Below are 14,085 nucleotides of genomic sequence, written 5' to 3' on the forward strand. Positions count from 1 at the left end.
CAGCAGGCCCCCTTGTGAACGTGCCTAAGAGGTGTGACGGGAGCGCTACTCTGAGGCTCACTTTCTCGGTATGGGGCCATGTAGCAGGACAGTGGGAAGAGCTGGGGGTGGGGGGCTGGGACTCAGAGCCTCTGCATGTCACACCGAAAGCCCCCAATTCAACCTCCGGCATCTCCAGTTGAAAAAAGGACCAGGCAGTAGGTGATGTGAAAGACCTTTATCTTCCTGAGACCCTGGAGAGCTGCTGCCAGTCTGAGTAGACAGTGCTGACCTTGACGGATATGCGGCAGCTTCACGTGCTCCTGAAATGGGTTGGGGGAGTGAAAGGCCTCCATGGGTGGCTGGGAAGGGCAGGGCCTGGCATTGCAGGCGGTGGTCCGGACTCCCTTGGCTCTTTGGTTTGTGGCTGATGGGGAAGACTTGGTTCTTAGGATGCTGGCTGGCTGCCTGTCAGGCTGAGGCCAGGGGTGCCGCATGGCTGTAATGAAGTTGGTGTCATTTGTGGCACTGGGCATCCCTCACAGAACTCTGGGTCTTGCTGTGCCCGGGCCAGCCTGGCTCAGAGCTGCAAAGAAGAGCCCCCACCCCGCCCCCGAGAGCTCCTGGCCAGTCAGCCCGCAGCTGCCGCTTCCTGGGGAGCCTTTTCTCACTCCTTCCTTTTGCTGAAGGCAAGCTTTACTGTTGCCGTCTCTGGGCATCACCGTCTGTTGTCTTTGTGCAGGTTTCTCTGTTATTGACGCCGGCCCCCAACTGGGAAGAGTGATCCTGAGCGCAGATTGTTGAGGATACGAAATAGGTGGGCAGCATGTCTTAAAAAAACCCTTTCCTTTGATCTCCTCGGACTTTTCTTCTCTCTATCCCAGACGCCCGGTTGCAAGAACCTCCCTGTGGCGTACTCTAGAGAACATGGGGATCTGTTTTCCTTCTTTCTCCTTCTTGCTTTAAGAGGCTTTGCTTTGGTTGGCGATCGCTTGCTGTGGCTGGCTTTGAATTTCCTCTGTCTCCAAGGTCATTGCAGAAGAGAAGCAAGAAAGAGAAGACGGTCGCCAGCGAGGACGTTGCCAAGGAGGATGGCAGCCGAGACGCTGAATTTTGGTCCAGAGTGGTGCGTATGGTCGTCTCTCGGTTGGGCCCTGGGCAGGTGCGGATTGGTCTGAGGGCTCCAGCCTATCAGCAGTGGGGTGAGAGGTGGACTTCTGCAGCCTGAATAGATGAACGTGGTGTCAGATAGGGCTTCTGACAGCTCCGTCCTCAAACAAGATGGTTCCCCCGCAAACAAGATGGAGTTCTCCGTGCACTCCTTCCCCCCCCCCCTGTTTTGCACACGAGCTCCGGCCAGAGATTTACAATTGTATTGGGACCCGCCTGTGTAAATCTTCGATCTGATATCGGGTCCCGTGCACAAAGCCGAAAGCTCGGCCATTTCCTCCATTGATTGCTCATGATTGTTTCTGTTTCAGTTTTACTTAAGTCGTTACCGGCAGGAAACGACTACATTGTCTCTTTGTTTCTGTAACCCTATTGTATCAGCCCTATAAATGTATCCCCACTCCCCCTGTCATGTATTCCAACCTTGCGTGTCTCTTACTGAAATCACTGACTTCTGAAATAAATTTGAATCGCTGCTCTGCCTGGATTGAAGGTCTATTGCTGAAACACTGTGAATTTGCTGGAGCCTGACACGTGGTCCCTTTGTTGAACTGACTCTTGTCTTTTGGGAGGAGCTCTGCGGAGCATACCTCTCTCTGATTGGCTAGCTGTCCTCTCCGTGGCTTCTGGGACTTCATGGGTCATGGCCTCTATAAACCTGGGTCTAGAAACTTGACGTCAGAGCCTGCTGGGTCAGATAAGTGTTCCATCTAGTCCATCCTGTTTCACCCAGTGGCCAATTAGCTGCTCTGGAGGGCTAAACAAACAGGGTGTGGATGTCAGAGGCTTCCCCGATGTTGCCTTCTGGGACTGGCCCCCTGAATTTGTCCAGTTCCCTTTAAAGCTGCCTATGCTTGCGGCCATCGCAGCATCCTCCGGCTGTGAATTCTTCATTTTAATCATTTGTTGTCCACCCTGAAACTGTTGCTTATCAACTTCATTGGGTGCCTCCCAGGGATGGGAGAGGGAGAAAAAGCTCGATCCACTTGCTTTACCACATGCATAATTTTATAAGCCTCTAAGAATGTCAGAAGAGCCCTCCTGGATCAGGCCAGTGAGGGTCCATCCAGTCCAGCTTCCCGTCTCACACAGGGGGCACAAACACTTCCTCTGGAGGCCCAGCAACAGGGCAGAGAGGCCGAGGACTTCCCCTGCTGTTGCCTCCTGGCACTGGGATTCAGAGGTTGACTCCCTCTGAACATGGAGGTTCCCTGTAGTCACCATGGCTAGTAGCCACCATTGGACCTCTGCTCCATGAGTCTCATCAGTCTGATCCTGCAGGGCTCTTCTGATGTTCTAAGGGATGAGACGTGGGCCAGGGGCTGCCCCCTGCTGAAGAAGAAAGTGTTCCTCTTCTTGGCTGTGGACTGGGGGAGGGGGGGGGACAAGGATGGCGTGGCCAGCCCAGTGGTCTGACGCGTGTCCCTCTTCCTTTCCCTAGGCTTCGTGCGCTCTCGGGTGGTGGGAGCGTCACTTCCCCTCCGCCTTCTCCTGCCATGCCAAAGTACAAACTAGCCGAGTACCGATATGGGCGGGAAGAGATGTTAGCACTTTACGTCAAGGACAACAAGGCAAGTGCTGCCCGGCTGCCTGCCGATCTGGGTGTGCTCAGCCCCACGAGAGGGTGGTCAGGCCCGGCTTCTGGAGGCACCCCCCCCCCGTTCTGCACTGGCCGCAACTTGTGCCGGGAAGGGATTTGCCTCAGTTGGTGGTCTCCAGATTGCACCTTGAGGGCACCGTGGGAGGGCAGAGAAGCCCCCTGGACACTTTGCCTGCCTCCTTGTTTGAGACCTCTTTAACCTTGTCCCCCCACCCACCCCAGTTGCAGCGCTTGCAAGGGGGGAGGTCAGGGATTGTTGGGGGACGAGGGGTGAGGGTTTCCAAGCCACTGACAGCACCTCTCTCGCCCCACCTGAGCAGGTCCCAGAGGAAATCCAAGATAAAGAGTTCTCTGCTGTCCTTCAGGATGACCCTCTGCAACCGCTGGCGTTGGTACCATTAACGGAGGAAGAGCAGGTGGGCCTGGTGTGCGTTTGTCTGGGGTGGGTGAGGTGCAGGTCGCAGGGGCTTCTCTCCATTTTATCTGGCTTTCTCTCCTTTTCTGTCTCCCCAGAGGAATTTCTCCATTTCTGTGAACAGTGTTGCAGTGCTGAGGCTGATGGGAAAGGGGGGCGGGGCTACCCCAGCGGGCGTCTCCCGTGGGAGAGGCAGCACACGGAGCCGAGGTACAGAGCTGTGGTTGACGTTCCCCCCCCCAGAGGGGCCTACGCCTGTTATCCCCACCCCCACCCCGCCCCCTCACAATTGGGACAGTGAGTGGCTTTCTGTTTAGTGTTGCTGGGTAGTGACGCTTCCCCCGCTCAATAGGCCGAGGCCGGGGCGAGAGTGGCTTTTACCAAAGAAGCGTGGAGGAGGCAGAAGGAGCATTTGCCCGTGGCAACGGCCGGGAGATACACCGCAGCCAGAGTTGGGATGACCGGTGAGTTTGGAAAGGGTGCAACGGTGGGACCGCTGGGGGCATCTGCTGCCCCCTTTCTCTCCTCTGAATCCCCCTCCCCCTTTTCTTCTCTCTTGCAGAGGAGAACGGAGATTCGAGAAGCCCATCCGCCGGGAAGGAGGTACAGTTGAGGAATCCTGAGGGACACAGGGCTGCTGGGGGGTGGGCTTTCAAAGTGCTTTCCGTGAAGCATCTCTACAGCCAAACACATGCTTGCAGTCTAACGGGCCTTCCCCTCTGAACGCTCGCTCTTAGCTCGGGCCCCATTCGAAGAGGTAGCTCCCCCGGGCCGTAAAGACTTTGCCCGCTCAGACAGTGACAACTGGCGCACTCTGCGGGAGGAGCATGAGGGTGAAGAGGAGAGCGCTGCGGCCGTTGCTGTGGGCTCAGGGGGCAGCTGGCGGCAGAGTGGAGGAGCCCGGCGGGAGAGTGAGCGCTGGCGGTCGGCCAGCCCAGGTGAGGTGCTCCAGCGTACGTGGCCAGACCTGTCCAGCCTTGGGGGGAGGCGGCAGAGCTTCTGTGTCGCGAGGGCCAGGCACAGACAGGGCTATTCTGACTTCCCCGCCGCTCTGCAGATGGAGCACCTCGGTCGGCCGGGTGGCGAGAACACGGTGGAGAAGGGCGCCGGCGGAAGTTTGACTTTGACTTCCGGGATCGCGAGGACGAGCCCCGGAGCGGCCGCCGCCACCGGCACAACAGCGACAGCTTTGAGGAGGACAAGGACGGCCTGCCCGAGTGGTGCCTGGAAGACGAGGAGGAGGAAATGGGGACTTTCGACTCCTCTGGGGCCTTCATGCCCCTCAAGGTGCGTAGAGGGGCTTCCCTCCTGTCCCACCCACCGGCCATCTCCCAGCACAAACAGTGGAAATCCCTAAGAGCCCCTCTTCTCCCCCAGACGGGGAGATCCTGGCAGAGGCTAGCATGGCCCTCCTGCTTGGCAGGGAGCTGCCCCCCTCCTCCCCAGGGGTGCAGCCTCTCCTGCCTGTCCTCATTGGCAGAAATCTGGGGCAGTCAGAATCCCTCAGTCTGGAGCTTCTCCTCCTGTTGCATCTTCTGAGCAGGAACGTGCTTGTGTGTGTGTGGGGGTGCTTAGCTTGCCTTGCAAAGCTCACATTGTCCGTCTGTCCGTCCTCGCTGCTTCTGCAGAAGAGTCCCAAAGAGCCCATTCCGGAGGAGCAGGAGCTGAGTTTCCTTCCCCTGCAAGAAGAGGAGGAGGAGGAGGACCGGCCGGAGGCCAAGGACGGTGAGCAGGGGGAGAGTGGCAACAGCCCTGTTGCCCCCATGGCCAAGGAAGGGGCAGAAAGAGGTACGAAGCTGAAGGGGGGGGGTCTCTGGAAGGGAGGGGGGAGAGGACATCTGGTGGGCAAGAAGAGGTTGGGTGATACCTGCTCTGCCTCCCTCAGAGCGGATGGAGCTCCAGCTGGTGCCTGACGAGAAGCCCACAGCGCCTCCAGGGGCCCCGTGGCGCTCCGGCCCCCCTTTCTCCGCGGCTGCTGATGCTGCCCCCATTGGTGGATGTGAGAGTGCCGTGCCAGGGGCTGCCTCCAAAGCAGAGGGGTCGGTGATGGCGGCCGGATGCATTAAAGACGTGGAAACTGCAAATGGTATGTACCTGGGGGGGTGTTGTTCAGCTCCTCCTTTTGCCGGCCTCCCCCCCACTGTCCTGTCAAGGCTGAAGGGGGGGGGGCTTTTAGTATCCACTGACTTGGAGGGAAACCTTGGTACAGTGGCGGGGAGAGTGGCTCATCATGTTTCCACCAGCCTCGCCTCCTTATTGTCACAAGGTGACCACATCACCTCAGTGGTCTTTCAGTGGCTGCCTGGCCCTCCCCCCCCCGAAGGGTCTGTGCGGTGGAACTGACCCTGCCCCCTTCTCTCTGCCACTTTGACCAGGGGCTCCGGGCATGCTGAGCCACCCGACTCGGATCAACCCTGCGGCAGGCTCAGCCCTTTCCTCATCCGCTGCTGCTGCTCCTGAATTCACAGTTGGGGACAACGAGGACGAGGATGGGATGAAGCACCTGCAGCAGGTGAGGGGGGGCACGGCTGAGCTGAGTGGATCAGCGCCTTCCTTGGCTGGAGGGGCCTTTGGGGGCCTCCCCAGGCCGCTCTCCTGCCCTCCTCCTTGGTGGCTTACCAGGAAGCGAGGGAGGGACGTAAAACTTGTGGGAATATTGAAGCCGTGCTGAGGTTTTCTGATTTTCAGGAAATATTGAAATATATGTCACAATAATTTCTCTATGTTTTCTATTTTACTGTGTCAGAAGTATAAATGTGTATTTTTTTAGCATATAAAATTGCATTGTTTGGCACGTTCGTGGGATTTAGAAATGAAGATGACTTAATTTCCATTAACATAAATAGCAAATATGTACTCTACTTGAGAGAGGGGGCTGCCAAGCGCTGCCCCGTTACGCTGCCCTGGCACACGCGCTTGAGTTGATGCCATCTGGGTGGTAGGGGAAAAAACAGAGTTGAATTTAAGAAACAATACTTGTAGCCAACAAAAGAGAATGTGTTACTTAAGTAGAAACGAACCTTAAGGGAGACAACTACCATAGCCGGATATGAAGCTAAACATGGATTTCTTTGATATTATACGGTATTATCATCAATCATGTTATAGGATGGCTGGAAAAATTTTCAGACGTATACAAGAAATATCTGCTGCTGTAGAGGATTACATAAAGTTTCCCTACTAAAAATGTTGAGTGGATAAAACCTTGTCTTAGAAAGAACTTCGCTCTCTAGATTTCCCAGTTCTTATGCTGGCAAAACTGCAAAAAAGTCATTGGGGGCCATTGTTGTTTTTGCTTCTGGGTCTTTTCAGAAAGGGAGCTTTACAGCTGCCTCTCCTGAACTGCACCGGGCCATCCCAACGTTGTGGCTTTGCCAGTGAAAAGCCACGTTTCTGCCTTCCATCTCGGTCAGTCCCTGTTCAGATTCAGACATCCAGGGATGTGAGCCGTTGGTGCCGGTTTGGCCAAGCTGCAGCAGAGGCGTCCCTGATTTCCTCCCCTTCCTGTTTCTTGCTGCCTTTAGGAAGCAGAGAAGATGGTGGCTTCCCTACAAGACAGCTCCCTGGAGGAGGAACACTTCACACAGGCCATCGGGGACCACCGCAACACTGCCGCGGCCCTACCCCTCTCTCACGAAGCCGCCATGAAGTGGTTCTACAAGGATCCCCAAGGGGAGATCCAAGGTAAGCTTTGCCTCAGTTGCCCCGGAGGGCGGAGGGGGGGAACCTCGTGGACGAGCAGGCATAAGAAATAAGGAAGGCCGTGCTGGGTCAGACCCAGGCCCATCGAGTCCAGCAGTCTGTTCACACGGGCCAACCTGGGGCCTCTAGTAAGCCCACAAGCAAGACAACTGCAGCAGCACCATCCCGCTTGTGTTCCATGACACCTAATATAACAGGCCTGCTCCTCTGTTCCTGGGGAGGCCCTCGCCCCGGGTGACCAGCCTCTTCTCCCCGCCAGGCCCCTTCACGACCCAAGAGATGGCTGAGTGGTTCCAGGCCGGCTACTTCACCATGTCCCTGCTGGTGAAGCGAGGCTGTGACGAGGGCTTCCAGCCACTGGGTGAAGTCATAAAGATGTGGGGAAGAGTGCCTTTCGCTCCAGGCCCATCGCCGCCCCCATTACTGGTGAGAAGGGAGAGGGCCGCGGGGGTGCTGAAGGTGTTTGCAGAGGGACGGGCACCAGACCGGGCAAAGCCGGGGCTGGCCCACCTGCGCCCACACCACAAGCGCCCGTTTGGAGCAGCACTGAAGCAGGATGTGACACGTGAGGTGCGCCACTGGGTCTGTTGCCCTGTTGGGGGGGTGGGAAGGGGTGGGCAGGGGCTTGGCTGCGTGTCCGGCAGGAAGGTTCTGGCTCTCCTCCTTTCACATCCTTGGGAAAGCTCTTTCTAGCCTTTGAGGGGTTCTCTCCCCAAGATGCCAAGGGGGTTTCTCCCTCCCTCCCTCCCTCCCTCCCTCCCTCCCTCCCTCCCTCCCTCCCTCCCTCTTTGATGGCATGGTGGCCCTGACAGTGGGAGTCCTCTGCCTGGGGTTGCCTCTTGGCCCCTGTTTCTGGAGGAGAGGGGGAATCCCTGCTTGCCCAGCTCCGCCACTCCTTGCTGCCTGGGGGCTTCCCTCTGTTGCTCTGCTGCGGACCCTTGTGGCTTGGGGGCTTTTTGCCGCTCTCTGTGGCCCCTGGTCCGGGCCCCCTCAGAGGTGCCTGCTCCGCGGGGCTCTCTGTCGCGCACCCCCTTCCTCCCCCCCCCCCAGTGCTGGGCTTGTCATCGGGATTGTGTGTGCTCCTTCCTCCCTCCTGCACAGGGAAACATGGACCAGGAGCGCCTGAAGAAGCAGCAGGAGCTGGCGGCCGCCACCCTCTACCAGCAGCTCCAGCACCAGCAGCTGCTCCAGCTGGCCAACAGGTAGGAGGGGTTGTGCTGCTGGAGGCCGGGCTGTTGCGTCGGCCCTGGGGTGGCTGGCGGCTGTGCTGGCGCGCCTGCCCCAAAGCGAGCAATCCGCGGGGGAGGGGAGTGACACTATCTCCGCGGGCCCATCTGCTGGGTTCCTGCAACTTGGCCCGCTTCCTCTCCCAGCAGGCAGCAGTATGCCCAGTGTGCCCTCCAGCAGAAGGTGGCGACGGGGGACCTGACGCAGCAGCAGCTGGCCACCTTCCTGCAGCAGCTGCAGGCTCTCAAGCCGAGGTGAGGCTGAAACCACAAGGAATCCCCCCGCCCCCCCACAGGCTTTCTGGCCTGTGCTGTCTACTGGGGGCTTCAGAGGGGGAAGGCGGGCATCTTTGGCCTGGTCTCCTGGCCGCAATTTGTACTTGCCCCAGACAAATTAAGTTTTGTCCAACCATCCTTCGCTGGGCCCAGGTTGTTGGGGGGTGGGGGTGGGCACCTAGGAGCCTGGGTTCTCCCAGAGGGCTGAAGAGAACCAGCTGGGTGCCAGGCCTGTGAGAGCTACAGGGTGGGTGGCTAGGTGAGTGACGGGGTCTCCTTGTCCTTCTCTTGTAGGTCCGGGGAGCAGGGCATGATTCCTTCTCTGAACCGATCGATATCTGTGCCAGACACCGGGTCCCTGTGGGACACGCATACCTCAGCCTCATCACAAGCAGGTCACGTTGTGTGGTGGGGAGGGTCGGAGGTTTTCTGGAGAGCTGGGCAGCGGAGTCCCTTGGCTGCATTTCTGGACTCCCGTGTGGTTTCATGTCACTTCTTGGACCTGTGTAAAATGGAAATACTAGTGTCCTGCTCTCCAGGCTGGTTGGGAAGACGTAAGAATTGCAAGTAAAGCCGTCAAGCAGACCTTCATCCTGGGGTCTGGTAGGCTTTTGACTTGAGAAAGCTAGACATAGCTTTTGGGTTGTGTGAGGCAGGTCCCTAGAGCTTGCAGCTGGAAAGCGCCGCACCGAGGCTTTTTGGGAAGCTGCCTCGGGGTTCCTGATGTCTGGCCGGCCTCTGCTGGCAAGCCTCTCCTTTCGGCGTTTTCCGGCAGAGAGCCGTTTCCAGGCAGCTGATTTACTTGTTCATTAAAACATTTATATCTGGCCTTTCCTCATGGTTCAAGGCTGCGTACCTCTGAGCTGTTTCTGTGGCCCTGATCCAAGGCCCGAGTGGGACTCTTCCCTTTTTTTACACGCTCGCGTGCTGCATTTCCTCCCCGTACCTGGCACAGCCCAGACGTGGTCTTCTCTGTGGGCATCTCGTCCCCTTGAGAGTTGCTGAATGCTCTCCCATTGTGCTTGCAGGTGGTGAAGCCAACTTATGGGATATTCCCATTAGTTCTTCAACTCAGGGTCCAATCTTAGAACAACTTCAACTGCAGCATAAAGTGAGTGGCGGGACCATGGAGGGCTGGAGGGGGGAGGTCAGGGGCCGCGGCCCGCCTGTGTTTGACCAGCCAGCTGTGCTCTTCCAACCCCCAGCTACAAGAGCGGAGAGGCGCTGAACTCAGAGCTAAGCGCGACGAGGATGAGCGCAAACGGCGCCGTGAGGAAGAGGAGCTGTTCAGGCGCAAGCAGGTAAGGGGGGGCTTCTGCGGAGGCTTTGTGGGCATAGCAAGGGCTCCTTTGCGAAAGGGGTGCCCAGCAGCTGGCGGGCGCCTTGGGAATGCTGACATAGTGTGGTGGGCGCGGCCACAAAACGGCTGCCACTGCTGACCTTCCGTCATACAGCGACAATCCTTGTGCTGTGGTGGCAGCCGCTGCCAAAGCAACATTTTATAAAAACTTGCCCAGCTGATCAAAGTGGCCATTCAGAAACACCCCTGGGCAAAACCTCACTTGGCCCCACCTACTTTCTAAGAATCCTTGGTGGGAGCCAGGGAAGGGGTTGGCAGGCGCTGCGGGCACGTGCACTCTGTGCTGACCCTCCCTTTGCCCCCTAGCTGCCATCTTCCTCATCCTGGGGCCAGCAATCAGTGAACAGCGCCTCCACCCAGAATAGCTTCAGCATGGCCGACATTCAGAAGCTAGGAGATGCCCGAGCATGCCGAGAGCTACGGGAGGAGGTAAGCCCGGTCACGGAGGTGGGAGTTGGGGGGGGGGGGGAGAAAGAGAGCTGCGCTCCCCCCAAGGAGGGGAAGGGCTTGGCCTCCGGGCCTCATAGCTGTTCTCACTGTCCCCCTCCAGTGCCGTCAGCAGGAGCTGTTGCTTAAATTGCTGCAGCAGCAGAATTCGCACCCTCTCTGGGGGGGTTTGGCCAAACAGAATGTCTCCATGAAGGCTCTGCTGGAGCTGCAGCAAGAGACAGAGCGGCACATGCAGAAGCAGCAGCGGGCCCAGCAGAGAGCTGTGAGTGGACCCTCCCCCCATACCCCACTTCCCGTCTGTCCCAGCCTTATCAGGGTGGGTAGGGGGTAGAGGCAACTGTTAAGGAATACCCCCGTTTAAACAAGAGGGGTCCAGAGGTCCAGAGGTCCTGGGTAGAGATGCAAGATCGTTCTCTGCTCCTCATCTCAGAACTTCTGCATTCCTGGGCATTGACCAGAACACCCATGATGTGGTGAGGCTGCTGCCCCTCCCCACTTCCGGTCACTTCCTCCTCTCCCTTGAGAGGAGCTTGGCTCCCTTTCCCACTTGGACAGCTGCAGCAAAGGCAGGCTTATTCTGGAACCTTTGGAGGAGAGGCAGAAAGCCAACATTTTAAATAAATACCTTTGACCCTCAAGTTCCCCCCCCCCCCGCGTGGAAGGAGATGGTTGAGGGAACTTGGTTTCCCTGTTCCAGTTCTTGGCTGGCCACACCAGGAACTGCTGCAATACAGCCTTCCTCGTGTACCAGCGGTGCCAAATCTGGACGTTCAGCTGTTGGCCTCTGTTCTTCCTCCAAAGCCTCCCACTCTGTACATGTGGCAGTTGGGCCTGAGACTAGACCAGGGGTCCCCAGCCCTTCCCGGGCCTGTGGGCACATTTGGCATTCTGGCACCTGGTGTGGTGTGCGCAGCCACAGGAGGTGGAGCCACACACACAGGGGAAGCCCAGGTGCAGGGGAGAGGAGGGGGTTGTGATGTAGTGGTAAAGAGCGGTGGTTTGGAGTGGTGGACTCTGATCTGGAGAACCGGGTTTGATTCCCCACTCCTCCACATGAGCAGTGGAGGCTAATCTGGTGAACCGGGTTGGTTTCCCCACTCCTCCACAGGAAGCCAGCTGGGTGACCTTGGCCTAGTCACAGCTCTCTCAGCCCCTCACAGGGTGTCTGTTGTGGGGAGGGGAAAGGAAGGTGATTGTAAGCCGGTTTGATTCTCGCCCACTTTCTTAAAGCACTTGGTGGGCACCAAGAAAGGTGTTGGCAAGTGCTGTTGTGCCCTTGGGTACCATGTCAGGGATCCATGGACTAGATGGGGTAGCTCTTTCAAACTCTTAACTTTCTCCCCCTCTCTCTTTTGGTAGCATGGGGGCCACAACCTAAACAGCCTGCCCTCTCAGTGGGGGGTGGACTCAAGCCCGCTGTGGGGTGGGCACGAGAAGAGCAGCTCCATCAGCCTCTGGGAGGAGAGCATGAAGAACTCCAGCCCCCTTGCCCGGAGCCTCGGCTTAAAGAACAGCCGCAGCAGCCCTTCGTTGGGGTAAGTATGGTGGACTGGGGTGGGGGGGGGAAGGGCCGTGGCTCAGTGAAAGAGCCTCTTCTTTAACACGCAGGTCCCAGGTTCAATCCCCAGCATCTCTAGTTAAAAGAGCCAGGCAGCAGTTGATGGGAAAGACCTCTGTCTGCCTGAGACCTTGGAGAGCCGCTGCCAGTCTGAGTAGGCATTACTGATCATGATGGACCAAGGGCAGGCAGCTTCCTGTGTTTGTTCACCTTGGCTCCACTGCCCTCTTCTCTCCCCGGCCCAGGGACACGTACAGTGCCTCTTGTCGGCAGAGCAGGAAGAAGACGGACGAGGAGGAGAAGCTCTTGAAACTGCTTCAGGGACTCCACAAGCCCCAGGACGGCTTCACGCAGTGGTGCGAGCAGATGCTCCACGCCCTCAATACCTCCAGCAGCCTTGATGGTAGGGGTCTGGAGTGGGGGGAGGGGAGCCAGGCCGCCTGATGAAACAGAACTTACTGATTGGACTTGGGGTGAATAAGGAGGGCTCCCAAGTATCGGAAGCCTCGTTCTACCAGGCAGTGAAACCCTTGGTGTGTTGGCCTTCCCTGAGGGCTTTTGGTGGAAGGGTGTGGGTTTTTCCTCCTCCTGTTCCCCCGGGGGTCACGGGGAGGGTGGACGTGTGGGGCCTGACGCGTGTGCCTTGTCCTTCTGGCCCAGTGCCCACGGTGGTGGCGTTCCTGAAGGAGGTGGAGTCCCCCTACGACGTCCATGACTGCATCCGCTCCTACCTGGGGGACACCGTGGAAGCCAAAGAGTTCGCAAAGCAGTTCCTGGAGCGCCGTGCCAAGCAGAGAGCCAATCAGCAGCGCCAGCAGCAGCAGGTGGGTGGGGAGTGGGGCAGCAGGGCAGCCTGCGTGTGACCTGGGTGGTTCCTCTCCCTCTTGTCAGAGGAGGCCTGACTTGGCAGCGACTCGGATTCCTCTCCTGCCCCATCTGGTCTGTTCTTTCTCCCCTGACTTGGTTGACGTTCCCACTCCTGTACCCTGCGGGCGACCAGCCTTTCCTGACCTGCATTGTGCAGGGGGTTGGACTTGATGGCCCTGGTGGTCCCTTCCAACTCTATGATTCTATCTCTTAGCAGCATTGCCCGTGACTGGGAGGTGGCTCTCTGGTGGCAGGCAGGCAGCCCCTGTGGGGCTGGTGTCTCTTGTGGTTCTGGGGCAGTGCTGGGCAAGGGATTCTGGCAGTACTTTTGTGTCCTGAGTTTGGCATCAGGAGAATCTCTGCTTTTCACCTTTCCCTGTGTGGCATTTGAGCCCTTCTGGCTGAGCAGGGCTTTCTCCCGTCACTGCCAGAAGCAAGAGGGGCCCTCCAGGCCTGAATTCCGGGCTTGGCCTTGCTCTCCTCCTTACTTCTGCTGGAGGCAAGCCTTCAGCCTTGTGGGCCGAGGGGCGTCTGCTGCCGGCCAGTCCCCCCCCCCACATTTGTGACGCAGCTAGTTCTACTTTCTCTTCACCCCCCCAAACAGGAAGCCCCCTGGCTGAGCTCCAGCAGTCTGCAGTCCATATTCCAGTCCAACCACCACCCCAAGCAACCCTCGTTCGAGAACAGCCAAGCCGTGAAGATCAAGAGGCGCCCAATGATGCTCCACGCCGACCCCAGCATCCTGGGTTAGAGGAAGGGGGAGCAGCAGGGGCCGGGAGCTCGGCCTTGCCATGGGGGTGGGAAGGGGTCCCCTGCAGGCCCGGCGGGTAGATGCGGGTTACCAGGCTGACGTGCCCTGTTTTCCTTCCAGGCTATGCTCTTCATGGCTCCGCGAGTGAACTGGAACCAGTGGAGGACTACTGACCCCACCCCCTTCAGCAATAGGAACCCTCTCCCTGTGTCTCCTCTCTGCCACCGCTGCCTTGATTTCACCAATTTCGGTTGGGGGTGAAAGTGCCCTGCAGGAGAGAGATGGTCTGGTGCCCTCCACAGCCCCCTGGGCAGGGGCAGGAGGAGGTAGCACGGTGGAGTGGTCCGTGGCAACGAGGGTCAGTTGGCTGGACAAGGAGGATGTTTAGCACTGCTTCTTTCCTTACAAAGCACCTTAATGAACAAACAAACAAAAACCTTTTCTGCCATGCACTTTATCAAGACTTTTTTTTTACAGTGACTTGTTACAAATTCCCAAAAAAGGAAAAAAAAATACAAGTTTTTTTTTGAGATTCTGGAAGACTTTTTTTTTAAAAAAAACATGAAAACCTACAAAAAAGTTTATCTTTAAAAGAAAACACTTATTTTTCACATGGGGATAAGTTTAAAATGTGAACTGCAATTTCACAAAGGCTTGATATATTAAAAAAAAGATTTATAAGACAAAAAACTTGAAGAAATGCACTTAAAAAAAGAACTTTTTTTCCCCTC

At 57.5% G+C, this 14,085-nt stretch overlaps 1 protein-coding gene across 1 annotated transcript; it reads left to right on the plus strand.

Annotated features, from left to right (window-relative positions):
- The first annotated feature begins 1,069 nt into the window (after positions 1-1,069).
- On the plus strand, positions 1,070-13,875 carry GIGYF1 (GRB10 interacting GYF protein 1). The gene is made up of 25 exons (XM_056863171.1): positions 1,070-1,105; positions 2,591-2,720; positions 3,070-3,165; positions 3,263-3,374; positions 3,517-3,628; positions 3,727-3,767; positions 3,902-4,102; positions 4,222-4,451; positions 4,793-4,952; positions 5,050-5,250; positions 5,540-5,676; positions 6,689-6,848; positions 7,126-7,436; positions 7,968-8,068; positions 8,240-8,347; positions 8,663-8,763; positions 9,397-9,479; positions 9,574-9,669; positions 10,035-10,157; positions 10,279-10,440; positions 11,538-11,713; positions 11,982-12,139; positions 12,397-12,560; positions 13,208-13,349; positions 13,475-13,875. The coding sequence occupies exons 1-25, from the start codon at positions 1,071-1,073 to the stop codon at positions 13,525-13,527; spliced, it is 3,393 nt and encodes a 1,130-aa protein (XP_056719149.1). The 5' UTR covers position 1,070; the 3' UTR covers positions 13,528-13,875.
- Positions 13,876-14,085: the final 210 nt, after the last annotated feature.

Source organism: Euleptes europaea, chromosome 18, assembly GCF_029931775.1.
Source record: "Euleptes europaea isolate rEulEur1 chromosome 18, rEulEur1.hap1, whole genome shotgun sequence".
In the NCBI taxonomy this organism is placed as follows: domain Eukaryota; kingdom Metazoa; phylum Chordata; class Lepidosauria; order Squamata; family Sphaerodactylidae; genus Euleptes; species Euleptes europaea.